Below are 22,693 nucleotides of genomic sequence, written 5' to 3' on the forward strand. Positions count from 1 at the left end.
CTTGGGAGTCCTTGTTCACGATTCTCTTAAGGTTAACGTGCAGGTTCAGTCGGCAGTTAGGGAGGTAAATGCAATGTTAGCATTCATGTCGAGAGGACTAGAATACAAGACCAGGGATGTACTTCTGAGGCTGTATAAGGCTCTGGTCAGACCCCATTTGAAGTATTGTGAACAGTTTTGGGCCCGTATCTAAGGAAGGATGTGCTGGCCTTGGAAAGGGTCCAGAGGAGGTTCACAAGAATGATCCCTGGAATGAAGAACTTGTCGTAATAAGGAACGGTTGAGGACTCTGGGTCTGTACTCGTTGGAGTTTAGAAGGATGAGGGGGGATCTTATTGAAACTTACAGGATACTGCGAAGCCTGGATAGAGTGAACGTGGAGAGGATGTTTCCACTTGTAGCAAAAACTAGAACCAGAGGACACCATCTCAGACTAAAGGGACGATCCTTTAAAACAGAGATGAGGAGGAATTTCTTCAGCCAGAGGGTGGTTAATCTGTGGAACTCTTTGCCGCAGAAGGGTGTGGAGGCTAAATCACTGAGTGTCTTTAAGACAGAGATAGATAGGTTTTTGATTAATAAGGGAATCAGGGGTTATGGGGAGAAGGCAGGAGAATGGGGATGAGAAAATATCAGCCATGATTGAATGGCGGAGCAGACTCGATGGGCCGAGTGGCCTAATTCTGCTCCTATGTCTTATGGGTAGATCGGGTCCTATGTTATGTAATTCTAAATACTCTGCGATTACATCCTTTCAAATTTTCATGTAATCCTTTTCTATCCAAAGACACTGATCCACATTAACTGATTTCTGGCCCCCTGTTATATTTCATTAGTCGCTGGTTTCTGAATCCACTCTCCACTTTCCCCCACCAAACCCAGCACATGCCTCAGCTTCTGCATATTGCTTCATTAATCTCAAGGTATCTTCCTATCATTTTTCAGGGTGTGAGATGGTTGGCTGCAATGCATTTGATTTGAACCGTCAGCTTTGTAAGGAAAGTATTTTGTGTTGGCAATTGCTGTGCACCTGATATCCTGGAACATTTCAGTGGAAGCTTAAACACGCTCAACGGAAACCAAGATGAACATGGGCAATAACCTTGAAATCAAAAACGTGTTCACATCGTGGTTAATTATTACTTACTTTTGTTTCATGATGTGCTGATCAATGGTTTCTGTGTTCAATAGAAACAGTTTGTTCTGGAATTCTGCTCACAGTGTCTCAGGCTATTAAATAGTTAACAAGTTACTGATGCCTAAAATGGGGATAGACATCAGAGTCAGCGTGAATTTAAAAGCATTTGTTTGACGATGCTGCCCTTTTGTCTGAAATCTTGTTCCCTCCTTTATGTTACCAGGGTCAAAGCTTTCGACCTGATCCGAATTTGAAAAAGGCAGTCATTAATGATCTGATTCAAAGGTTTGGAAAACATTGTGAGTGTTGGAATCATACACCACTGATAGTGTCATCCTGTGGAATCTTCACCAACCCCACCTCCTCTTTCTGATCGTTCCAATAAGAAGCCAAACCTGGCTTGCAGTTATTTTGACATCAGTGTTAATCTACCAATTGTATCTGATTTCCTTGGCTGCAAATGTGGTGCAGAAGCTGGTGTATATATAATTCCCAATGTAAACCGTCACACTGTGCAACTGGGAGAAAGATAGAGCAATACAATTGGAAATTCTCTCTCTTTACATGAATTACATTTAAAATGTATTAACGTTAAGCATTTTTCTTTTAGGCTGCAAGTAAAGAGCTCCATCATACAAACATGATATTGGGGATCATTTTCCTGATCAGCGCAAGACTTTTCATTGATGTTACAGGTAATTTCAATCAGACATCCGGCATGATATTTTCCTCTGTGTTAATTTTTGATGAAGTATAATGCGTGTTAATAGCAACAAGTAGTGGTTGTGATAATGAGAACCATTTAATTCTTTGAACCATTACACAAGCTCTCTTGTCTTGTCCTGAAATTAGATGGAGGAAATTGACAAATGGCAAATTCTGTGAAACCTGTGCAGTGTGGAAGGGGATGGGTGGGATGGATAAAAATATAATTTTGAACTTCAGGGCACCGCAGTTTCTTGGGACATTTAGGGTCACTGGGAAAGTACCTAACCTGCATGGAACAGGTGTCACAAGATCCCCCCCATTTGAGATGTGGTTTTCTGTTTTCCCCATACCCATTTCCTATTCAGTGCTTAGGGTTGGAGGGACTGTTGGGGGTGGAGCTGTTGCGATCTGCTTTTATGTAAATGAAAATTGGTCACTTTCTCCTCTGGCTTCTTCCAGTGCGGCCCACACTTATCACTGCAGAAGCCAATACATTTGAACTCACTTGGCATAGCCTCTGCAGTGCATTGGGTTTCAACCAAGCCACCAGCCCAGGAACCCTTGGTAGAGGGAGCCTCCACCCTTAGACTGCAGCTAAGTGGTGGGCAGAAATCCTGAACAATGTTGCTTCCAATTTGCATGGGACTGTACCTGCACAGTCATCAGGAATGTGCCATGGAGGAAACAAACAAATGGGCACAAGAAATCATTTCCTTTCCGATTCACACTTGAGGAGCCATGTGTTAATATTAATGGGACCATTCCGTGCAACAAACCAGCGGCGCTCAGCAAGCAGAAGTACAAGGAAACCCAACCTTCCAAATCAAGCCAGAGACTAAACCAAATGGTGGAGACTCAGCACAACTGGGTCTCCCACTTTGCGGCACCCTCTCTCCCACTTACTGACCCTGAGTCTCCCACGTTGCGGCACCCTCTCTCCCACTTACTGACCCTGAGTCTCCCACTTTGCGGCACCCTCACTCCCACTTACTGACCCTGGAATCCTGCTGCTGCTTCCAAACTGTTGGGCTTCCAATTGGCCCTCTAGCATTGGCAATCCATCCACCATTCCTCATTGGACTGTGCATGTGCGGTCTGGTCACTAATTGGCCAGTTACTGCACGGTGGAGGTTTCTGACCTCCATGCAAGCCAGCGAGTGGCATTCAGAAGCTGCAGACAGAATCCTGCCCAAAGTCACAACAGTTAATGAACAAATTGTACATCACAGCAATTTTCTAAAATAATTCTGTACAAAGTATAAGCTCCTCTTTTGCATAACGCGGAATACAAAAAGGTGCACTTTTACAAATGAACTTTGCAGGGCAGGAGATATATGAATAATATTTTGTTCGGTCTGTAGTTTGTTTGGCAGAATAATTGGATATCCGAGAGGAGTCGGCTGTGATTCTGGCGCGCTGTAGCACCTGGTTAATATAACTTGCTTGTTTAAACCTGAGCTTTTCCGCTTCTGCACTCAGCAGCTTCCCTCATTCACTACACTAACTGGAATATTGCGGGTTATCAATTGCAGAAGCATAAAACACCAGTTACGTCTGTACTTTCAGGAATCTGAATGCATTGCAATGAGTTTATGTTGGCAGCAAAACATCACCGGTGGAGAGATGTAGTTAAAGAACACATCCTTTGGCCAGGAAAGGTGCTCAGACCAGTGAGGTTGTTTTGCATATTGCACAGAAACCCAGTCACACTGGAATCGCACAGGGTCCACTTGCTCCAGTCCTCAAAACTCTACTCCGAGGAGGAGGGGGTGGGAAAATTCCCCCCTCCCCCCACCCCACTAAACTGACCATGCTTGAAGGACTAAGCAGGGTTCCTGATAAATCTTCCCCTTTTTGCCACCTTATAGGCCAAACAGGACATTTCATTCTGGTTTTATTGAAGATGCAAATGTCCGTTAAAGTCAGGGAATCAATCTGAAGGGGTAAAGACGCCAAAAGAAACTGAAATGAAATGAAATGAAAATCGCTTATTGTCACAAGTAGGCTTCAAATGAAGTTACTGTGAAAAGCTCCTAGTCGCCACATTCCGGCGCCTGTTCAGGGAGGCTGGTACGGGAATTGAACCGTGCTGCTGGCCTGCCTTGGTCTGCTTTCAAAGCCAGCGATTTAGCCCTGTGCTAAACCAGCCCCATAAACTGGAGAATTTATTGGGGGGGGGGGGTTTAGAGGGAGTACCTGGCAGCACCCAGTGTGTGGTAGCGGTTGGCAGCTCTATCTCTAATGCCCCTTTGGCGGGGGGGTTGCAGACAGCCTTTCACAGTAATTTATTTAATTTCAAGTCAAGTTTATTTATTACATCAAGTGCCTTTTGGATTTTCTCATTCCCTATGGGCCCATTAAACACAGTGATTATATCCTTCCCAACCAGATTATATCCTTCCCAACCAGATTATTACATCCTTCTTGTCATTTGTATCAATTAAATATTTTGCTTAAGAAATATTAACAGATCAATATTATAGGTGAGTTCTAATTGGCTAGTTTTCTGAATATCTGATTGGCTAGTTTTCTGAATATCTGATTGGCTAGTTGTCTGGTCATTTCTGGAAATTTTTGGTCTGTCGCTCATAAAGGTATATGGAAAATGTCGGGCGGAATTCTCCGGTATCGGCGCGATGTCCGCCGACCGGCGCCCAAAACACCGCAAATCAGACGGGCATCGCGCCGCCCCAAAGGTGCGGAATCCTCCGCATCTTGAGCGGCCGAGCCCTAACCTTGAGGGGCTAGGCCCGCGCCGGACTGATTTCCGCCCCGCCAACTGGCGGGAAAGGCCTTTGGTGCCCCGTCAGCTGACGCGGAAATGACATCTCCGGGCGGCGCATGCGCGGGAGCGTTAGCGGCCGCTGACAGTTTCCCGCGCATGCGCAGTGGAGGGAGTCTCTTCCGCCTCCGCCATGGTGGAGACCGTGGCGAAGGCGGAAGGGAAAGAGTGCCCCCACGGCACAGGCCTGCCCGCGGATCGGTGGGCCCCGATCGCGGGCCAGGCCACCGTGGGGGCACCCCCCGGGGCCGCCTTGTCCCGCCGGTAAGAGAGGTGGTTTAATCCACGCCGGCGGGACAGGCATTTTAGCAGCGGGACCTCGGCCCATCCGGGCCGGAGAATCGGCGGGGGGGGGCCCGCCAATCGGCGCGGATCGATTCCCGCTCCCGCCAAATCTCCGGTGCCGGAGAATTCGGCAACCGGCGGGGGTGGGATTCACGCCAACCCCCGGCGATTCTCCGACCCGGCGGGGGGCCGGAGACTCGGTGTGGCGCCTCGCAAATCGCACCACGCAGCCCCGATGCCGGGATGCAATTCTCTGCAGTGCGGAGAATCGGTGCCGGTGTGATCGCCGCGGTGCTGGTTGGGGTATGCGTCGACTCTCCGGCCCGGGTCGACATGGGCCGCGCACTGATTCTCCGGCCCAGAAGGGCCGAGCGGCCGTCACCAAAAATCCGAGTCCCACATGTGCTGTTCTCATCCTCTGAGCCAGCGGGACTTCGGCGTCGAAGGATCCGGGAGCGGCCTGTGGGGTGGGGGTGGGGGGGAGGGTGGGTCCGACCCCGGTGGGGGTCGCCGTAGTGGCCTGGCCCGCGATCGGGGCCCACCAATCGGCAGGACGGCCTCTCTGCCGGGGGACCTCCTTTCCTCCGCGCCGGCTCCTGTAGCCCTGTGCCATTTGGCGTCGGGGTCGGCGCGGGGGAGAAGGCCACTGCGCATGCGCGGACCCCGCGGTGCCGGGTTCAGGCCGGGAACGGCAGCTGGAGCAGCGTGGGCCGCCAGTGCCGTGCTCCCCCACTGTGTCCCGGAGAATCCGGTCTCGGAATGGGCGCCGACACCGGAGTAAAACACTCCTGTTTTTATGCTGGCGTTGGCACTTAGACGCCCGGTGGGAGAATCCCGCCCATTATTCCTTATCCATTAATGAAATGTAGCCACTGCTAGTTCAGAGTTGTTCACTTCTTTAAAGTACGTGATTAGTGGATGGTTCGATCATGCTAGAAATCTCCAATTAGTTGCAGAAGCTCAGAATTTCCTTAATTTAGCCTCTAATTGGAGCTGACTCTGGTGCAGTAGAGGGAGTGCTACACTGCTGGAGCTGCTGTGTGATGATAAAAGGAGGGTTCATTCTGCTCAGATAAATGCAAAAGATCCCTTGAAAATATTTGAATAAGAGCAGATGGCTCTAGCAGTGTCTGAACTAATATTTATCGCTTAACTTCACCATCATAAAAAGATTTGCCAGGAAAATCTAATGCTTGTCACCTGTCTCCGCCATCACTACCTCTCCTTTTCTCTCTCCTTCCTCCTCCACCTCTCTCCGTACCTTCAGCCCTCCCCCTCCTGTGTCCTCTTCTCTCCCTGGACCTCGTCACCTCCTGATGTTCTGACACTCAATTCTCTTCGCCCCATCTCTCCTCTACTGCCCCCTCCACTTCTCGTCTCCCTCCTTCCTTCCTGCGTGGGGTTTTGTTCTTTTTGACTGAAGGCTGAGGGGGCACCCTGTTAATGAGGCAGACTCGTGGTTACCGCACTGAAACCGGTCTGAATCTTCTCTGAAGCTGCAGGGTCTCTCGGGTGACACTCTGGAGGATTCCAGTAGTAACAAAGGGGCTTATAATAATAATCTTTATCGTCACCAGTAGGCTTACATTAACACTGCAATGAAGTTACTGTGAAAAGCTCCTAGCCGCCACATTCCGGCGTCTGTTCGGGTACACAGAGGGAGAATTCAGAATTTCCAAATTACCTAACAGCACGTCTTTTAACAAAAGGCTGGTAAATGTACAGAACACAACAGGTTGGGTCTTGTCTCTCCAGCCCCAGGGGCCACACTGCACGGTCCACTGCTTCCACATTACCACACTAACTCGCTATTGGCCAGGTTTTGCGTGCTCCTGTGTAATTGGCTCAGAGCTGGTCACGTGGGCTCGCCAGGCCCGCACCCTTAAAGGGGCTGCACTACCACACCCCTCAGCACTCCCCCACAGCCTTCCCCACACCCCTCCTCCCACACCCCTCCCACACACAAATTCCCCCAGACCGCTCCCCCCACACCCCTTCCCCCACACCCCTCCCCAACACCCCTCCCCACACCAATCCCCCCACACCCCTCCCCCACATCCCTCCCCCCACACCCCTCCCCCTACTCCCCTCCCTCAGACGTGTCCCCCCACACCCCTCACCCCACACCCCTCCCAACACCCCTCCCCTACACCAATCCCCCCACACTCCTCCCCACACCCCTCCCTCAGACCTCTCCCCCACGCCCCTCCCCCACCCCCCACACCCCTCCCCTACACTCCACACCCCATACCCCTCCCTCCACACTCCTCCCCCACACACCTCCCCCAGACCCCTCCCCCCACACCCCTCTCCCCTCACCCCTCCCCAACACCCCTCCCCCACACCAATCCCCCACACCCCTCCCCCACACCAATCCCCCCACACCCCTTCCCCCAGACCCCTCCCCCCACACCCCTTCCCCCACACACTGGGATTCGCACCTCGCCCTGGGTTCCTAAGAACCTAATTTCTAACATTGGGGGGGCCGTTGACGCTGGAGTCATTGGCGCTGATTTTTCCGCTGGCGTGGGGACATAGCCCCATTTTCAGGAAATCCCGCCCCATGATGTGCGTTTTGTGATATTAATGTTTTTATTGGAAGGTGGCTCCAATTTAGTTAGCATGGGTTTTTCCCAGATCTATGACCTGATAGGTTGAAGCCAGACCTTGCAACCTGAACAAGTGTGTTGTCCGGCCTGCTTCAGCGCCACCTGTCTACCCAACTCACACATTCCACTTTTTACAATGTCCATTTATTGTTCCTCAATTTTTTTTAAAGAAAAGCTAATAGCCGCATTTCAAAAGTCTTTTTCAGATAAGTGTTATTCCAAATGAGTCTGAAAAACCCTGGCAGTAAAATTCCTGCAATTACACTGGGTTGAACCCACTGAAATGTGTGGAACTGGGATGGGGCCATTCAAGGTCAGAGAGCAGAATCCTGTTCCAATTGGGGGGCAGTTTTGGGGGTTGCTCCCCGCCTCTCTGCCCAGTGGGCACAGTCTTTTTACTGGAGCAAACCAGTTGACAACCTGCTCCCTGAGCAATTCAGGAGACAGGTAAACTGACAGATCCATTCTGTCAGAGTAAGGATTCCTAATTAACGGAATGATGGAATGGGTCGGAAAACCTCACTGGCACATGTGTTCTTCAGGCTGCAGCTAGCACTGAAATGGAGAAGAGAGAGGGCAAGGTTACCCGACACCTCTCTCACTTGTACTCTGAGGACCGGCTGTGGAATTTAAGGGATTGCAGTGAAGTGAGCTATCCCAAGTATGAGAGGACCAACTTAAGCTCAGACAGCACGGTAGCACAGTGGTTAGCACTGTTGCTTCATAGCGCCACGGTCCCAGGTTTGATTCCCGGTTTGGGTCACTGTCTGTGTGGAGTCTGCATGTTCTCCCCGTGTCTGCGTGGGTTTCCTCCGGGTGCTCCGATTTCCTCCCACAGTCCAAAGATGTGCAGGTTAGGTGGATTGGCCGTGATAAATTGCCCTTAGTGTCCAAAAAGCTTAAGTGGGGTTACGGGGATAGGGTGGAGGCATGGGCTTGAGTAGGGTGCTCTTTCTAAGGGCTGGTGCAGACTTGATGGGGCGAATGGCCGCCTTCTGCCCTGTAAATTCTATGGTTCTAATATTTCTTCATCATCAATTAATAGCCCATCAAGTATGTCAGTAACTTTCTCTTTTGCCGTGACTTTGGCGACATCGCTGCTAAAGCAGATGCGAGGTAGTCGTTTACCATTTCCCTCCCCTCCACTTATTGCCCTTTTACTAGTTATTTGCTTGTAGAAGATTTTTCTCTTTTAAAATACTCTCTTTTTCTGTCAGCTGCCAGTATTTTCTCATATTCTCTCCATCGTTCTCACTTTCACTTTCACTTCCCTTCTGAAGTTTTTATATTGAGTCTCATTCTGGTTTGTATTATTACCAACCAGGCATTTGTCATGTGTATCTTTTTTTTTTGCACCATTTCCTTGTATTTCCTTGGGACTAGCTAGTTGGAACACAATAGTCTTTTCCAGTCCTGACCATTCAATATTCCTGTTGATGTGAAACTGACTTGGATGCAGTTTCCAATCTGGAATCCTCTCGAAAAACAAAAATTCCCAGCCTAATGGAGACACGATTGGAGACGCCATTGCCACTGATCGGGGTAAAAGGCGTGAAAGGTCACAGCTGCTGCTCAGGCATAGGAACCGGGATTCTCCGATATCGCGGCCAAGTGTTGACGTCGACGTCAAAACCGGCGCGAGCGACGCCGGCGTCAACGGGCATCCAGGCCCAGTAATTCTCTTGTTCTTCGAGGGCTAGAACGACGCCAGAGGGCTGTGCGCATGCGCCGGCTGTCTCCGCGCCGGCTGTCTCCGCGCCGGCGCATGCGCGTGGTTGCCGTCTCCGCGCCGGCTGTCTCCGTGCCGGCGCATGCGCGTGGTTGCCGTCTCCGCGCCGGCGCATGCGCGTGGTTGCCGTCTCCGCGCCGGCGCATGCGCGTGGTTGCCGTCTCCGCGCCGGCGCATGCGCGTGGTTGCCGTCTCCGCGCCGGCCCCCGCTCAACATGGCCGAGGCCGACAGGATCCCGGCACGGAGGAACACAGGCCCCCCCCGGAATGAGCCCGCCCGCCGATCGGGGGCCTGGCCACAGTGGAGGCCCCCCCCGGAGTTGGCTCCCCCCCCCCCAGGACGGCCCCCGCAGCCGGACGGTCCCGCCGGATAGGACCACATGTAAACCACGCCGGCGGGACTCGGCCCGTCGAGCATGGAGAATCGCCGCGGGGGGGGGGCGCTTTCAATGGCCCCCAACCAGCGCCGCGGCGACCGCGCGGGTGGGAATGCCGCCGATTGTCCGGTCACCGGAGAATCGGCGGCCCGACGTCGGAGCAGCGTGGCGGGATTCTTGCGCCCCCCCCCCCCACCGATTCTCTGACCCGGCGCGGGCTCGGTGAATCCCCCCCCCCCCCCCCCCCCGATTCTCTGACCCGGCGCGGGCTCGGTGAATCCCCCCCCCAGGGTTTTCCAAATCCCTGGCTGGCTTTGGGCCATTTTATTTGCAAATTTCAATGTTGAGGACTGAGGATAGGCACATAAACAATCGTCTACTTGACTTGGCAGCGCCAACCTCCTCCCGCGGACTGGCTGGGCGAACATCACTGCAGGGCCTCTGGTTGAACTCCAGCCTTTCGATCCCACCATCGTCCTTCATGCGACAGCGAGTACATAGAACAAAGAACAATACAGCGCAATACAGGCCCTTCGGCCCACGATGTTGCACCGAAACAAAAACCATCTAACCTACACTATGCCATTATCATCCATATGCTTATCCAATAAACTTTTAAATGCCCTCAATGTTGGGAGTTCACTACTGTTGCAGGTAGGGCATTCCACAGCCTCACCATACAGATATGGCCAAATAAGAGACTGCCTTCAAGAAGGTTCTGACAGCAGGCATACTGAGACATGGTCAGGCCCAAGAACTCCATCTAGACCTGACAGCAGGATAACAATGCCTGCCAGAAACCCCAGCCCCATATTTCCTCGTTGCCATCCAGCAGGATATAAGACCATTAGACATAGGAGCAGAATTAGGCCACTCGGCCCATCGAGTCTGCTCCGCCATTCAATCATGGCTGATATTTTCTCATCGCCATTGTCCTGCCTTTTCCCCATAACCCCTGATCCCCATATTAATCAGGAACCTATCTATCGCTGTCTTAAAGACCCTTAGTGATTTAGCCTCCACAGCCTTCTGCAGCAAAGTGTTCCACAGATTCACCACCCTCTGGCTGAAGAAATTCCTCCTCATCTCTGTTTTAAAGGATCGTCCCTTTAGTCTGAGATGGTGTCCTCTGGTTCTAGTTTTTCCTACAAGTGGAAACATCCTCTCCACATCCACTCTATCCAGGCCTCGCAGTATCCTGTAAGTTTCAATAAGATCCCCCCTCATCCTTCTAAACTCCAACGAGTACAGACCCAAGTCCTCAACTGTTCCTCATACGACAAGTTCTTCATTCCAGGGATCATTCTTGTGAACCTCCTCTGGACCCTTTCCAAGGCCAGCACATCCTTCCTTAGATACGGGCCCAAAACTGCTCACAATACTCCAAATGGGGTCTGACCAGAGCCTTTTACAGCCTCAGAAGTACATCCCTGGTCTTGTATTCTAGCCCTCTTGACGTGAATGCTAACATTGCATTTACCTTCCTAACTGCCAACTGAACCTGCACATTAACCTGAAGAGAATCGTGAACAAGGACTCCCAAGTCCCTTTGTACTTCTGCTTTCCGAAGCATTTCCCGATTTAGAAAATAGTCTATGGCTAAATTCCTCCTTCCAAAGTGCATAACCTCACACTTTTCCACGTTGTATTTCATTTGCCACTTCATTGCTCACTCTCCTAGCTTGTCCAAATCCTTCTGCGGCCCCCTTGCTTCGGGCAGCACGGTAGCACAAGTGGATAGCACTGTGGCTTCACAGCGCCAGGGTTCCAGGTTCGATTCCCTGCTAGGTCACTGTCTGTCCAGAGTCTGCACGTTCTCCCCGTGTCTGCATGGGTTTCCTCCGGGTGCTCCGGTTTCCTCCCACAATGCAAAGACGTGCAGGTTAGGTGGATTGGCCATGATAAATTGCCCTTAGTGATCAAAAGGTCCTCCTTCTGCACTGTATGTTCTATGTTCCATGTTCTATGTTCAATATTACCTGTCCCTCTACAGATCTTTGTATCATCTGCAAACTTAGCAACAGTGCCTTCAGTTCCTTCTTCCAGATCATTCTCGCATTCTAGTTATCCAGCATTCCTCATCATTCTCAATATAACAAACACAACCCTGTGCTTGTCTTTCTTGATGTTGATAGTGGGGGGTTCAGTGGTGCTAATGCCATTGAATCCCAAGTGGCAATGATTAGATTGTCTTTTGTAAGAGATGGTCATTGCCTGCCATTTGTGTGGCGTACTGCTACTTGCCACTTGCCAGCTCAAGTCTGGATATTGTTCAGGTCTTGCTGAATATGGACATGGACGGCTTCAGTCATGTATTTGCTTCATTTTGGTAATATAATTAAGACTTAACATGCCATTTGAATAATAACCAGATTGAAATTACTTCACTGAACTGTGAATCCCAATGGCCAGAGAATTCCGGCCCATATCTACAACAACAAACAGGAACTTGGTTATCAATAGGTTTAAATGGGGCGTGCAGTGGCGAGAGGCTGGTTTCTTGCACATTTTGGCCAAAGGGCCTGTCTCTGTGCTGTCGATTCGATGATTCTATGGTTCGATGATTCTATGGTTCGATGATTCAATGATTCAATGATTCTATGGTTCGATGATTCTATGATTCTATAATTCTATGGTTCGATGATTCTATGATTCGATGATTCTATGATTCTGTGATTCTATGATTCTATGATTCTCTGGTTCTATGATTCTATGATTCTATGGTTCTGTGGTTCTATGATTCTATGATTCTTTGATTCTATGGTTCGATGATTCTATGATTCAATGATTCCATGATTCTATGGTTCGATGATTCTATGATTCTGTGATTCTATGATTCTATGGTTCTATGATTCAATGATTCTATGATTCTTTGATTCTATGATTCTATGGTTCGATGATTCTATGATTCGATGGTTCCATGATTCCATGATTCGATGATTACCGAGTAAACTCAGATTATGGACTGAATTCAATGTTGGCAATGGGTTGTCACCTTGGTTACAGAATTAGCGGGAAGCCTATTTCACATCCTTGGGGAGGCCTGAGCAAATTAAGTGTCCATTAGCCACTTGGCCAACCAACATCAGACCTTCCTTAGGACCCTGGCGGCAGAAACCCCACCCCCATCCCGAACGTTGTTGGCCAATCAGAGGCTGGTCATTGTTGGCCATGGCAGAGGGAGCAGCTGTTGTTTCTGGTGGCGTTCCAGAATCCTCAGCAACGACTGGCTGGATTTCTGCATTCAGGTGAGTGAAGGCAAGATGGGGGCCGTGGGGAGGAGTTCACGAGAGAGGGAGCAGGGGGTCTTCCTCATGCTGGGTCCCTCTATTGGGCATTGAGCGCATGTGAAGAAGGAGTCCTCACAGTAGGCCGCTGGTTTGCTGTGCGCCCTTCAGGAGGCACAGGAAGGCTAATTTCGAGTGGGTCCATGGATAATTGGCCGATTATTGGGCCTAACAGACATCACACTGTGAGTGGTCGAGTTTCTCATGTAGGTCCCTTTCTACCTCCGACATAATCACAACAGGCTTCCCATCATTGGGAGACTGAAGCACGACCCCTTCTGATTTATTGGGCCTGACCACCATGATTCCTGTCTCCAGGAGCAGGATTAGATTCCATCCAAATACTTCTGGATTCCTGAGCTTGATTGCAGATATGTGTTTGTCATAAATTGCTGTCCGATTCACACAGCTGATCGACTCGTTTCACAGCAAGATCCAGCACATCAATGTTATTTGGATTGACACAATTTAGGGAAGACACGCTACACAGTAATTTACATTTAAAACGTGGTAGACCCAATGATCAACCTGTCCAGCATTTGATGTCAATCCCTCAGCAGGTCTGTCAGCACCTGTACAAAGAGGAACATTGAAAGGCAAAGGGCGGGATGTTCCGTAGCTCGACACCGAATCGGGATCAGCGATCAGGTGGAGAATGGCTTCCGACGCCGGAGTCTAGTCAGGGGTCCGTTTGACGCCAGTACGCAATGCTCTGCCCTCTCCAAATCGGCGTAATTGGGACGCGCGTTGTGCGCAGTTGCAACGCCGTCGGAATGCCACCAGCCCGCCCACCCGCGATGCTCCACCTGCGATGGGCTGACCTGCCGGCTGCGGACAGTGTCCAGCGCTGCCACGGTCAGCCGAGATCCTGCCGCTGGCCGGGGGGGCTTCTGCTAGGACTGGGGGGAGTGGCGGGAGGTAGCCAGGGGGTGGGCTGTGGGGTCAGGTTCAGCACACAAAACTCCATATGGCCCCCAACCCGCCCTTCATCCCCCCCTCTTCCTTCAACCCCCCCAAGCCTTCCTTCACACCCCTTCCCCCCCCCACCATTGCGAACCATGCGTGTGGTTAATGATGACCTCTCCGTGTCTCTGCGGCAGAAACTCTCCCACAATCGCTGGGAAAGGGCCCTGACTGGCGGTGGGGTGCCAGTCTTAAGAATTCTCGCCACCTTCGAGGAGCGGGCTCTGGAGGTGATGGGTGTGGCCGAGGACAGAGCAGACACCAATGCGGAGGTTAGCAGAGATGAGGAATCACCGGGCCCCACCCAGGGGACCTGTCAAACGTGAGTTGTTGTTGCCTTACTGACTGACCCATCCCTCCCACTGACCTCATGTCCATTCTCCCGCAGGTCCTCCAGCCGGCGACGCAGGCCCATCCCGGGCGGCCCCCTCTCCTGACTCCCAGGAGAACACCTCGGAGGAGAACTCCGAGGATGCCACGATCGATGCGTCACAGCTGTCATCCCCACCCTCCCCCAGTACAGATACACACACCTCGGTGGGAAACGTTAGGGGTCAGGCTTTAGGGGCACAATCTGGTGAGCACCCCACAGCTGCTGATGTACATCAGATGGAGGCAGGAACGCCCAGATGACACAGGAGGGCTGCGGATTCCCAGGACCCAGCTGGGTTCAGCCTGATGCTGAGCCTCTGGTACAGGGTTACCTTGAGCTGATGGAGACGTTAGGGAGCGGCCGGACATTCAGAGGGAGATGTCAGCGACACTACCTCAGGTCAATCGCTGATTGGAGGGTCCCAGAGGCTACGGGCACGGGGGATGGAGCCGGCAATGAGTGGCACCGAGGCCAACACTGCGAGGGTGGCGACCGCAGTGGGAGCCTGGTGCACGACGTCGGGGACTTTGCGCAGTCGGGGACGGCCATGGCTGAAGGTCTCAGCAGAATGTCTGACTCGCTGGAGGATGTGACCCAGTACCAGGCCGACCTTGATGAGGTTCTGCGGGACACGTCCCGCTCTCAGATGGGAATGGCCAAGACGCTGCGGAGCTTGTCCCAGTCACTGAGGAGAATCCCTGAGGGTGTCGACACCATGATGCAGATCATGGGGAACCGCCAGGACTGGCAGAGCCAGATGATGCAGGGGCAGCCGGGGCTCAAACCAACTGCCCCACCGTCCCAAAGTGAACCCTATGGCCCTATGGGCACTGAGCGGGAGGAGGGGGCACTGGGTGCCAACCCAGACCTGTCCTATGGACTGGGGATGGAGGCCACCAGCTCCCTCACTGATGAGGCTGCGCCTCGCAGCCAGCACGCGGGACTGGGTGGCACAGCTGCACCTGTGCTGCCGACTAGTGAGCCTCTCTGACCCCAGAGCCCCAGAGGATGCGCACCGGGGCATTGAAGGCTACACGTTGAGATAACAGCTGGCTGCCCCCGCCTCAGATGTGCATCCTGGGGACACACCTGGATGTAGCGATATGGGCTGCATGGTAGCACAGTGGTTAGCACAGTGGCTTCACAGAGCCAGGGTCCCAGGTCGATTCCCCGCGGGGTCATTGTCTGTGTGGAGTCTGCACCTTCTCCCCGTGTCTGCGTGGGTTTCCTCCGGGTGTTCCGGTTTCCTCCCACAGTCCAAAGACGCGCAGGTTAGGTAGGTTGGACAATCTGAACTCTCTCTCACTGTACCCGAACAGGCGCCGGAATGTGGCGACTAGGGGCTTTTCACAGTAACTTCATTGCAATGTTAATGTAAGCCCACTTGTGAAATAATAAAGATTATTATTAGAGCTCGGAAGGTGAAGCATGTTGAGGATCACTGAGGGCACCAGGAGAGAGGGTCGGGGAGTGGGTAGGAGGTTGGGGGGAGGTGGGGGGGTGGGGGGTGAGGGGGTGGTGGGGAAGGTGGAGCGGCACCTTCGGGAGAGTGGGGAACTGTATGCCACCTCTAACACATTAAAAACCTTGAGCACAACCAGCATGACGCCTCTGTCACTTCCATCCGCAATGCGGCCTGACCTCTGAACCCTTGGCCCATCTCTCCAGGCATCTCCTCCTCCCCTCACCCACCCTCCAGCCGTGGACATCTCCCCGGAGCTGTGTCCCATCCCCTGGGTGTTCAGATGTTGGTGCTGCGTGTGTGGTGTTGTCTCCCGCAGTGTCCAGACATCAGGGGCGAAATTCTCCGACCCACCGCCGGGTCGGGGAATCGCCGGGGGCTGGCGTGAATCCCGCCCCCGCCTGTTGCCGAAGTCTCTGGCACCTGAGATTTGGCGGGGCAGGAATCGCGCCGCGCCGGTTGGCGGCCCCCCCCCCCCCCCCCCGCTCGTGGGGTGGCCTGGCCCACGATCGGGGCCCACCGATCCGCGGGCGGGCCTGTGCCGTGAGGGCACTCTTTCCCTTCCGCCTCCGCCACGGTCTCCACCATGCCAGAGGCGGAAGAGACTCCCTCCACTGCACATGCGCGGGAATGCCGTCAGCGGCCGCTGACGCTCCCGTGCATGCGCCGCCCGGAGATGTCATTTCCGCGCCAGCTGGCGGGGCACCAAAGGCCTTTTCCGCCAGCTGGCGGGGCGGGAATTCATCCGGCGCCGACCTAGCCCCTCAAGATTGAGCCTCTGCCCCCAAAGATGCGGAGCATTCCGCAACTTTGGGGCAGCGCGATGCCCGACTGATTTGCGGCATTTGGGGCGCCAGTCGGCGGACATTGCGCCGTTTCCGGAGAATTTCGCCCCAGGGTCTGATTGGGACGCTGGTAATAACTCCCACGTGCTACATGGCCCACCCACCCAAGCGATCCTCTTGTGATGTGTGAAGTGCTCACTTAACCACGATTGCTAATTCCCTTAGAGCGAGAGCCTTCAGCCGCACGATCAGATACCTCAGTGGTCTGTGGTGGTTATGGGTGGTCGGTCGGGAGAGATGGGCAGGGACTAGGGTTGCCCCCAGTACGGGTACACACGATTCAGGGTTGGCATGTTGGCATGCTGGTGCCGTGCCGATTGCCCCCCTACCCCCATGCCTCCCCTTCCCCTTCCCATGATGGCCCACCCCTCCATACGGTGCCCCTCCACCCCACCCAGTGAGGGTCCCCCATCCCCCACTGAGCACTGGAGCAGCAAGCCCAGCGACCCCGGGCCCTTTGCCTGTGAGCACAGATGGCTACTCCCCTCCTCGGCCTCCCGCAGAAACCCTTCCGCCAGGTTCACGTTTTTCTAATTGGCGCCAGCGTGACCACTTGCTGGGGAGGCCGCTGAATGACGGGAGGCCGTTGGATAAGGCATGACTCATTGATTGTATGGAAATGGGGCTAAATGGTGATGATTGGCCATGCTACGGCGAGATCCCGATTTCGCCTACAGAAGTGGGCCGGTTGCATCGCAAACTGTTTGGCGCCTGGTGCGGTTCTCGCTTTCGACCTCTCCCGCTTTTCACCAGCCTCGTGTCACTCGAGCGAGACTGCAACGAGGGTGGAGAATCGTAGTGTGGGCGAAACCGGGGAGGAGTTCCCCAAGACCCCAAAAAATGACTGAGTGTGGTTGAATACTGGTGTGGTTCTCCAAAAGCCACCAGGAATAACCCTCCAAACTCACCCAAAATGACACTTGGAGCGGGATTCTTCGGCCGAGCCATCCCGTCCGTGCCGGTTTTGTGTTGGGCGGGGCGGAAGAATTCAGCCCTTAGACATGTTCTGGTTGAATTGCGCTCTTTGGTTCCTTTCCTGATGAATAGTTTCACCTTTGTGAGGACACGGCGCGTGTTTCAAAATGCCATGATGTCATATTGACGTACCTACACTCAAGTATAAGTAATAGTATTTGTGGGAAATTCTCTGTGTGTTTTTTTTCACTCTTGTTTATCTAATTTAACAACAGCTTCCGATATTCAGAACTTATTGAGTGTGTTGAAGAAGCGAGAAACATTAGAACAACCTTATTCAGCGGACAAGAAAGCTGCCAATCCTTCTAACAACCATCAGCAGACACAGAGTCCATTGCATGTGGTATCACCAAATCCTTCCGAGGTAGTGTTTTATCGCGAGTATGCAGACAACCAACAAAATTACCCTTATCCTGATGGAGCATCTTATCCTTATCCTGAGAATGATAAACTAAAGGAATATCACCCTTTTCCTGAAGTTATGCAGCCTCTTAATCGCATGGTGGAACCTCTTCCTGATCCTGGAATCACCATCGGTGGTCCTTCATCACATCCTGTCAGTAATGATGAAATAGAGCAACAGTATTATTCAGAAGTTCTCGCTCAGCCTTCCACTGAAGTGATGCATTCTCTTTATCCGGATGATGCATCTCCACCTTACACTCAAATGGCAGCATCACCGTATCCAAAAAAGGCACTGTTACCCTCGGCTAAAGTGTCAGCTCCACCTTTGTCTAAAGGGATAGTGCTTATTTCTCCTGGAATGCAGCCAGTGCCAAATCCTAAAGGGCGAGCACCATCTGCACCAGATGCAGCATCTGCACATTATCCTGTTCATTCATCCCAGACTTTCTTGGCACCTTCACCTGAAGTGGCATCACCACGATCACCTGAATTGGCACCTTCACCTGAACTGGCATCACCACAATCATCTGAATTGGTACCTTCACCCGAAGTGGCATCACCACGAACACCAGAACTCGCATCACCACCTTCACCTGAAGTGGCATCACCACGATCACCAGAATTGGCACCTTCACCTGAACTGGCATCACCACAATCATCTGAATTGGTACCTTCACCCGAAGTGGCATCACCACGAACACCAGAACTCGCATCACCATCTGCACCTGAATTGGCACCAGCACAATCACCTGGGGTGGCATCACCATCTTCGCCTGAATTGGCATCACCAAGATCACCAGAAGTGGCATCACCACCTTCACCAGAAGTGGCATCACCACGATCACCAGAAGTGGCATCACCACCTTCACCAGAAGTGGCATCGCCACGATCACCAGAAGTGGCATCACCACCTTCATCTCAATTGGCACCAGCACCTTCACCTGGGGAAGCAACACCAGCTTCACCTGAAATGGCATCACCACGATCACCTGAAGTGGCATCACCACCTTCACCAGACGTGGCATCACCACCTTCACCAGATATGGCATCACCACGATCACCTGAATTGACACCACAACCTTCACCTGAAGTATCAGCACAATCTTCGCCTCAATTGGCACCACCAACGTCACCTGAATTGGCATCACCACGAACACCTGAATTTGCATCACCGCCTTCACCTGAAATGGCATCGCCACGGTCACCAGAAGTGGCATCACCATCTTCACCAGATGTGGCATCACCACCTTCACCAGATGTGGCATCACCACGATCACCAGAAGTGGCATCGCCACGATCACCAGAAGTGGCATCACCATCTTCACCAGAAGTGGCATCACCATCTTCACCAGATGTGGCATCACCACCTTCACCAGAAGTGGCATCACCACCTTCACCAGATGTGGCATCACCATCTTCACCAGAAGTGGCATCACCATCTTCACCAGATGTGGCATCACCACCTTCACCAGAAGTGGCATCACCATCTTCACCAGAAGTGGCATCACCACATTCACCAGAAGTGGCATCACCATCTTCATCTGAAGTAGCATCACCATCTTCATCTGAAGTAGCTTCACCATCTTCTCCTGAACTGGTAGCTCGATCTTCACCTGAAGTGCATTCACCACCTTCACCAGAATTAACATCACCACCTTCACCAGACGTGGCATCACCACGATCACCTGAAATGGCATCACCATCTTCACCAGAAGTGGCATCACCATCTTCACCAGATGTGGCATCACCACCTTCACCAGATGTGGCATCGCCACGATCACCAGAAGTGGCATCACCATCTTCACCAGATGTGGCATCACCACCTTCACCAGACGTGGCATCGCCACGATCACCTGAAATGGCATCACCATCTTCACCAGAAGTGGCATCACCATCTTCACCAGATGTGGCATCACCACCTTCACCAGATGTGGCATCGCCACGATCACCAGAAGTGGCATCACCATCTTCACCAGATATGGCATCACCACCTTCACCAGATGTGGCATTACCACGAACACCTGAAGTGGCAACACCACCTTCACCAGACATGGCATCACAACCTTCACCAGACGTGGCATCACCACGAACACCAGACATGGCATCACCATCACCACCAGATATGGCATCACCACCTTCACCAGATGTGGCATTGCCACGATCACCAGACGTGGCACCACCACCTTCACCAGACATGGCATCACCATCACCACCAGATATGGCATCACCACGAACACCTGAAGTGGCAACACCACCTTCACCAGACATGGCATCACCACCTTCACCAGACGTGGCATCACCACGAACACCAGACATGGCATCACCATCACCACCAGATATGGCATCACCACCTTCACCAGATGTGGCATTGCCACGATCACCAGACGTGGCACCACCACCTTCACCAGACAAGGCATCACCATCACCACCAGATATGGCATCACCACGAGCACCTGAAGTGGCAACACCACCTTCACCAGACATGCCACCACCACCTTCACCAGACGTGGCATCACCACGAACACCAGACATGGCATCACCATCACCACCAGACATGCCACCACCACCTTCACCAGACGTGGCATCACCACGAACACCAGACATGGCATCACCACCTTCACCAGATATGGCATCACCACGAACACCTGAAGTGGCAACACCACCTTCACCAGACGTGGCATCACCACGAACACCTGAAGTGGCATCGCCACCTTTACCTGAAGTGTCATCGCCACCTTCACCTGAATTGGCATCACCGCGAACATCTGAATTGGCATCACCACCTTCACCAGAATTGGCATCACCACCTTCACCTGAAGTGGCATCACCACGAACACCAGAATTGGCATCACCACCTTCACCTGAAGTGGCATCACCGCCTTCACCAGAATTGGCATCACCACTTTCACCTGAAGTGGCATCACCACGAACACCAGAATTGGCATCACCACCTTCACCTGAAGTGGCATCACCATCTTCACCTGAAGTGGCATCACCACGAACACCAGAATTGACATCTCCATTTTTTATTGAAAAGGAACCTCCATCTTTATCTGTAGTGGGACCACTAGTATCCTCTGAGGTGGTGGTATCCACTTCCAAGGCACGTCCACCTTCATCTGATGTGGCACCTATTCCCGTATCTGAATTAGCACCTCTCCAATTGCATGTGGCACCTCCCCCATCACCTGATAGGGCCACCCTGCCCTCATTGGACATGCCCTCACATGACACAAGGTCCTCCCCATCACATGATATGAAGTTCCGACCATCACTTAAAGTAGCTCCTCCATCTCATCCTGAAGGGCTATTAATGCGTGCCCCTGAAATGATGTCTTCATCTTATTTTGAAACGGCACATCTGCCATTTTCTAAACTGCATCCTCCTCCTTATCCTCAAGTAACATCGCTACCTCATTCTGAAGAGTTCTCTCCACCTCATCCTGATGTGAAGTCTCCACCTCACCCTGAAGTGTCATTCCTGCCGAAACCTTCAGCTTATCTTAAACTGGTACCTTCCCCTTATCCTGCAACAATGTCTCCACCTCATCCTGAAGCAACATCATCATTGTATCCTGAAGCGGCACCTCTTCATTATCAAGAAATGCGATCTCCAACGCAACCAGATATGGGATTCCTGCTTCGCCCTGAGGCGATATCCCCACCTCATCCTGAAATGACATCTCAACTTTACGCTGAACCAGCACCCCAGCCTTATTCTAGAAAGCTGTCACCACCTCATCAAAAAGTGAAATCTTCACCTGATCCTAGAATTAAACCCCTGCTTTATCCTCGAATGAGAATACCACCTTATCCTGAAGTTGGAACTCATGCTAAAACCATGTCTCCATCATACCCTGAAGAACCTCTTCCAATTTACCAAGTAGAGGCATCTTCATCAGAAATGGCATCTTTGGCCCACCATAAAAAACCTTATCCATACTCGTCTGCAGCAAAACAGAAACTGGATCAAGCTCATCCATATTTTGACACAATTCCCGATTTTCAGTCTGAAGTCCTGGGCCAGAAATACAAAGGAGCTTGTCTCCCTGGATGGACTCATTATCAATATTTATCATCTTGTTATCAATTCTTCCCCAAGATGAAAAAAACCTGGATAGAAGCTGAGGTAAGACAAAATGTCTCAATTTTATTTTCTTTATGTCTAACTTCTTGAGCTGACTCGGGTAATGATAGACGTCTAGAACCATGAAACTGTATAGTGTAGAGACCGTTACAATATAATCAGGTATGGAGTTCCGATGACAATGAAGATGTGACACATTACTGACAACAGTCACAAGTCAGGATGGTGTGGAATATTGTTGTAAATTGAAGCTGGACAGGTGGTTGAGGTGATGGTGGGGGAGCATTTTAGTGATAGCGACCACAACATGGTGCAATTTAAGTTTGTTATGGACAAGGAATGAGACAAATTGCAGAAAAAGGTCTTGAATTGGGGGTGGGCAGACTTTAGTAAAATAAAGCAGGATCTGGCCAAGCTAGATTGGAACAAGTTACTGGTGGGAAGATCTACAGAAGAGAAATGGAGGTGTTCAAAGAGGAAATGGGGAGGGTACAACATGTTCTCTCTAGGGTAATAGGAAGCAGTAACAAGCCCAGAGGACCATGGATGACCAGAGACATTCAGGATATGATGAGAAGGAAAAGAGAGGCTTTTACTAAGTACAAGGGTAGCAAATCAATAGAGGCATTAGTGGAGTACAGAAAGTGCAGGATGGAGCTTAAGAAAGC

General features: G+C 51.8%; 1 protein-coding gene across 1 annotated transcript in view; it reads left to right on the plus strand.

Moving 5' to 3' along the window:
• The first annotated feature begins 1,480 nt into the window (after nucleotides 1-1,480).
• The window catches only part of LOC140396588 (uncharacterized), a 59,799-nt gene continuing 38,586 nt past the window's right edge, over nucleotides 1,481-22,693 (plus strand). The window contains exons 1-3 of the mRNA XM_072485380.1: nucleotides 1,481-1,635; nucleotides 1,749-1,833; nucleotides 17,749-22,067. Of these exons, the coding sequence (XP_072341481.1) occupies nucleotides 1,779-1,833; nucleotides 17,749-22,067 (4,374 nt within the window). The 5' untranslated portion in view covers nucleotides 1,481-1,635; nucleotides 1,749-1,778. The remainder of the gene's footprint in view (nucleotides 1,636-1,748; nucleotides 1,834-17,748; nucleotides 22,068-22,693) is intronic.

The sequence above is a fragment of the Scyliorhinus torazame genome, chromosome 19 (assembly GCF_047496885.1).
Source record: "Scyliorhinus torazame isolate Kashiwa2021f chromosome 19, sScyTor2.1, whole genome shotgun sequence".
Classification (NCBI taxonomy): domain Eukaryota; kingdom Metazoa; phylum Chordata; class Chondrichthyes; order Carcharhiniformes; family Scyliorhinidae; genus Scyliorhinus; species Scyliorhinus torazame.